Source organism: Ambystoma mexicanum, chromosome 4p (genome assembly GCF_040938575.1).
Source record: "Ambystoma mexicanum isolate Mex_15411 chromosome 4p, UKY_AmexF1_1, whole genome shotgun sequence".
NCBI lineage: Eukaryota > Metazoa > Chordata > Amphibia > Caudata > Ambystomatidae > Ambystoma > Ambystoma mexicanum.
Genome location: NC_090927.1, coordinates 803024931 through 803031015, shown reverse-complemented (window position 1 = coordinate 803031015; position 6085 = coordinate 803024931). Strand labels below are relative to the sequence as shown.

At 44.4% G+C, this 6085-nt stretch overlaps 1 protein-coding gene across 1 annotated transcript; it reads right to left on the bottom strand.

The window, feature by feature from the left end:
* Positions 1-3788: 3788 nt before the first annotated feature.
* LOC138452625 (histone H4 type VIII-like) lies at positions 3789-4064 on the bottom strand. Its single transcript, XM_069605016.1, has one exon. The coding sequence runs from the start codon at positions 4062-4064 to the stop codon at positions 3789-3791; it is 276 nt and encodes a 91-aa protein (XP_069461117.1).
* Between the last annotated feature and the right edge of the window lie 2021 nt (positions 4065-6085).

Sequence of the window (6085 nt, the reverse complement as noted above, 5' to 3'; positions counted from 1 at the left end):
ATTGGCTTAGAAATTGTTACAATTAGGACTGGTGCTGGATTTCCAATCACTTGTGTGCAGGCACCATCCCCAAAACACTGTCATTATATCAATAAGCTCCAATATTTGCATTCTGATTCTCAAATTCTGTACATTTGACTGTTTTCCACTGATCCTTAAGCAACTGTGGCAATTCACCCGCTCTCTTCATTGGTATGGCCCAACCACAGCACCAAGAATGTGACACTTCCAACCCTCGATGACCTCCCCAACATCACTGGCAAAGGCCAGACAGTCCTTCTATTCCTACTTGACCTCCCTGCAGCTTCGGACACCATCCACCAGACCATCCTCCTGTACATCGTATCCCAAAGGATGAAACCCCCAGGCACTGTTCTAGACTGGTTATCTCATTCCGCAATAACAGGACGCACTTCATATCCATGCTCTTCTACAGTTCAAATCCGACCACAGTCAAAAATGAGGTGCCACAAGGATCTTCCACATCTCCTCTCCTCTTCAACCTATTTGTTGAATCTGTTGGACAGGCTCATAGCAACCACGGCGTCCACCTTCAGCAACAGGTTGATGACATGCAAATATACTTCTAAATCTCTGCCCCCTCAGCACTCCACACCCTCAGTGACTGTCCCTCCATCAGGGATGGTCACCAACTTCCTAAAACTCAATCCATCCAAAACTGAACACCTCCTCATCTGCCCCCCCCAGGTGCAACCCCAACCTCACCGTCTACATGAAATAACTCACCAGTGACATTGCATACATGTTCCTCTCCACACCAGACAACTCATTAGTCATCACAATTGACCCCCACCTATCCTTCACACATCACTTAGTATTCTTCACGAAAACATACAACCTACAGCTTAAATCCCTACGCAAGATAAGACACATTATTCCCCTTGAAGATTTTTGCATCCTGGGCCAGGCACTGGTTCTCACCAAGCCGGACTACGTAAATACAATCCTCACTGGAATTTCCAGCAACCCCCAAGTACCCCCCTAGAAGTTAAACAGAATGCAGCAGCTAGATTTGTTCTAGACTTCTCTAATGCACTGGCACATCAGCTCAGATCTCTCCCAACTCCATTGGCTCCCCGTACCCATTGCTTTCAAAAGACTCTCCATCATATTCAAGGCAATCCACCTCAAAACCTCATTCTATCTTCACTACAAACTGAAACGCAGCACGCACACAAACACCAGAAAAGCCAATTAAAATCTCTTCCCTGTTGCACACAAAAACAAGCCTTTGCCCAATGGGCACCGAGAGGCTGGAGCGCCCCCCCATCCCATGTCCATACTGCAACTTCCATCTTTATCTTCTGAAAAAAAGCCTCAAAACCTACCTCTGTCCCTACTTGTTCTCCAGCCAGAATAACTCCCCTGCTCTGCTTTGTCTTGCTTAATCTTCCTACTATGTTCTGAAAACACTGTCACTTCTCTTTCCACCTCCTCCCATTGAACTTTTCTAGGTGCTCCAAGGCCCTCTTGGTAGGGCCAATGCTGTATAAAATAAATAATAGCAGTAGGGATGGCGCTGATGAAATCTAGAAACTTACATAACATCGCAACAGTGAGGCCATGGTCAGGGACGATACCCACATGGGAGAGAGGAAAATCGAATGCTACCCTTGACTACTTCTTTACCTCTGAGAGTATGCTACACTATATAGAAAACTACTCGGTGCTTAAAACCACGGAGAGCGACCATAACCTGGTGACAATTGCATGGGCATCAACACCTCCCCAAACCCAAAACTACAAACACCAGATAGAGGTAAACAACCAATGTAAACGGCTGCGCAAATATTGCTAACATCACAAACGCCTACAAAAAGCAAAAGAACGCGCTGAAAACTAAACCAGTATGACCAGATTACTTGCCCTTTCTGTTACAGCACAGAAAGAAAATGAAAGACGGAAATTATGCCACAACTAAAAACATCCATGCCTATGACAAAGAAGTGGTGGAACGAAGAAGACTTTTAAGAAAAGTGACAAGACAAGTTAAGTCAGTGAACTCCTTACTGGTGTGGTGAAATTTACAAAGCGAGATAAAGTTATACAAATCTTGGCTCCGGGGGCATAGGCACATTCAGCCCCAGAAGGATGCAGAGCAAATGCTAAGGGCACTTAGCACCAAGAACAGCAGTGACTTTTGGGCGCTCATCAAAAGACCAAATAAATGGCATGTACAGAAGAAGACCTGCAAAACAATCCAACAAGAGTAAAATCCAAATTGGAAGCCCAAGACTGGATTAATACTCTGGAAAAGGCACAACTAAACAAACTCACGAAACATCTGCCACCTACTTTCAACAGACTGAATGGGCCTCTGTCGTACTGCATAAAGTTCCCCGATAAACAACTTAGGATCACCTTTATGAGAGCGCGTCTAAACCTCCTCCCTACCTGCGAAATTCAATCAATCAGACTAAAAACAGCCACTACAGAATGCAGACTTTGTGGTTACACAAATAAACTGGAAACAGTATATCATCTTCTGATGCAATGTTCGGAGCTAAGAGAAATACACGCTACATACTTAAACAACCTATGCACCGATTTTGTTGGACTCCAAGAAGAAGAAGAAACAACATGGTGGAACAGGTTGATCTCAGGGGAAAGAACGTCCTGGGCATTAGCAACAGCAAAAATCTTAGAAGCAGCGTTTCGGAAAATAAACGCACAATCAGGCACCGAGGGCAACAAATCAATGTGGAACCACTCTCAGTACGATCGCTGTGGGAATTGATCCCAAATGAATTACAGGAAGCCTCGGTGAAGTTGATCGGAAGACTGTGAACTTTTTTCCGCTTTTGTTGAGGTTTTCTGAACCGCGAACTGTGGAATGTTGAATCTTATATGTCAAGTTTCAGACTTCCATTTTCATTTTTCTTCTTCTCTATCTTCGCTTTCCTTTTCCTCTTCTTCCTCATCTATGCTGGCTTCTGCCCCTTTACCTCTGCTACGAATCTCTTAGCTCGGAAGGAACAGTAAAAACTCTTGTAAAAATTACTAACTGTAATTACAAACAAGTAATAAAAAAAAAATACTAAATAAAATAATAAAATATTCCAAAACACAAAGATATGCAGGAGAGCTAAATATTTCTGTCAGTGGCATGGGCTGACTCTCTAAGCCATATGGATGTGCCAGGACTAGCAAAGGGAGATTGGGAAGAATAAAATGGAAACTGAGGCAATGGGAGAAATTGTTTGGAAAGACCTAAGTGATGGGGAAAGGTAATTAACAGTGCAAGGAATTTGTGAAGCACCATTACAAGTCACTGATTTTGCCTTTTTTTAAAAGACATTTTCTAATGATATGGCATATATAGCACTGTGTGATGGGGGTTCAACTTCACATTGTGTGGCAGCAGGTCTCCCCAAATTGAGTATCTCCCCAGTTCTCCTGTCTGAATTCTTCTGCCCTAAAAATATTGTCCTTTGAAGTAATTTGGCCTTTTTAGACGTCACATGGTGGAAATGGTACCACAAGCCACTACCAGAAATAGGTTGCGGGCAGACATGAAACTTCCGGAACCTAGGCCGCTGTCCTGCCCACATCTTGACCCCTGTCGGCACGCTCAAGGACAGCCAAAGTCATTTGCAGCCCAATTTTGTTATGATTAGTAGAGGCTGGGGGTTGGCAGGATGGTAGTTACTGGCCTACTTTTTTTTTGTTTTGTTTTTTTGTAGCTCTTAAAAGAGCCTTTGGGGTTTGTGGTGGTGGTGTTGCGGGTGTCCTCAACCCCCGAATCCGTAAAGAGTGCGACCCTGGCGCTACAGGGCATAGATTACATCCATTGCAGTGACTGTCTTCCTCTTGGCATGCTTGGTGTGGGTGACGGCATCCCGGATCACGTTCTCCAGGAAGACCTTCAGCACCCCACGGGTTTCTTCATAGATGAGGCCGGAACTGCGCTTGACTCTGCCACGGCGAGCCAGGAGGCGGATGGCGGGATTGGTAATTCCCTGGATGTTATCTCGGAGCACGTTCCTGTGCCTCTTGGAGCCGCCCTTGCCGTGTCCTTTCCCTCCTTTGCCGCATCCAGACATAATGGCTCTTCTCTCCCTCACAAATGAGCTGAGACTGGCTTACTACTTCGACTGGACCTCCTCTCCTGTCCCACTCCTTTCAGTAAGGTTATTTTGGTTCTGAGTGTACACCAGTGCATGGTCGAAACCTATGGAACACTGAAGTTTGATATGGGAAATAACTGAGACTATCCGGAAGGGGTAACCTGCCTCACACTGCATCACCAGGTGATGCGCCAGAACTACAGTACATAGCAAAGGGTTCTTCAACCAGGTAGATCTCTGCCGCTTGGCTGACTTTGGCACAGTAGGTGCATGTGAGCCTATTAAAAGCAGCAGCCTCTGCTAAGCACTAAATGGGCTCCAAATTGCCTCTTCCACAGTTCTGAGCCAGAAAGATAATGCAGACCATCCTTTGCTTCTGATCTGTACATACAACTGCTTGTATACAATGGGCCTCATTACGTGTCCGGCAGTAACCCACCGTTGCAACCGGCTGGTTGCCGCCGGACCCGTAACACTTTTCTGGCACCTGATATCCTGGTGCCAACAGACCATTCCAAGTCCCGGCGGATCGGGAAGGCAGGCACTGGAAAATGTTGTTCCCCATTCCCGTAGAGTCCCATAGGACTCCATGGGAGTGGGGAGACGGAAGCACTGGCACCGTTGATAACAGTACTGGTGCTTCTGTGACAAGTGTGCCTACCGGGACCATTGCGCCCGGGCAGGTCAGACATGCTGGGCGCAGTGGCCCCTCCAGGCAGACTTGTAGTGTGGTGGTCTGGAAAGGGTGCCCGTAGCAATGTACCGGCACCCTTATTTCCGGACCGCCACACTTGTAATGAGGCCCAATGTATGATAACCATACACACTTGGGACGACTAAGGGACTACGCAACATCATCTCCTGAAACAAATACTTAACGAAGGGCCAGGCGCAAATAATAAACATAAAGAGATTATTCCAACTATTAATTCCCATCAGGACACTAATCCATATTATTTCTTTCCTTTATTAATTTCAAATGTCATTTGATGGAACAGTGGAGATTCCATTATTATGGTGATCAATGTTCCCTCTAATTATTTTTCTCTATGTGCAGAACTGGTTGGCTGTTGTGCACACATTATTTTCCATGTGCGCAACTGACTAATGAGGTAAGAAGCTTTGTGAGCTACCGTTGCAGAAGAGAGTCTAGAAACGAATTTCCTCTTCCCAGCCACTGCAATTCTTTACAAATCTTACACTTTTCTCAAACAGATAGGCTAAAATAAAATATGTCATATGTGATTATAGAGAAATCAACCAGTCCAAGACTTCAACATCTGCCACAGTACCTTGCAAACATACTTCTGTGCAGAGAAAAAAGTATGTTTTATGTCACCAGAAAATCATTCATGTCTATTACAAAACACACATATCTGTTGGCATAACTGATGGGGTTGTCAGGAAATTCAGACAGAATACAACATTTGCTGATGGATTAATGGCAATTAAAAGCAATGTGTCAAAAAACATGTTGATAGGAGTTCAAGTGCTACTTTAATGAAGTAATTGAAGGGTCAGGAGAACATGCTTTAAATAATTTGTGTAAGGATGATAATTGCATCAAAATAACTGCCCGTCAGAATATGAGGATCAAAAATTCCTGTGCCTCTGCTTACTATCCACATTACGTTCTCCTGTGTGTAGTGGTAACACCAGCCTTACAGCTAAGAGCATATGCACCATACATTTTAAGGAAAATGTGCTTAACAAAAATGAGAAACCATGAATTTAGCATTGCTTAAACCCACAAAGCTCCAATGATATGTTTCCGAATTAGTGACCAGTAAAGCAGTGGCATAGGAAGGAACTCTAATAATATGAATGCCCATCTCAAGAGGAATTTTAAGGGGACTGAGCATCTTTTAATGAGCAGAAATTATCCCTATTGGCAAAGCTTATTACTTTTTTACTCCCTGAAAAATCATTTGACTCCAAGAAGGGAGTAGAATCTGATTAGAGCCCTGCTTGTACCCCTACATAGGAAGTGAAATGAC

Bases quoted from the DNA above. Each gene is read 5' to 3' on its own strand.
- LOC138452625 (XM_069605016.1), bottom strand. From the start codon at position 4,064: ATGTCTGGATGCGGCAAAGGAGGGAAAGGACACGGCAAGGGCGGCTCC.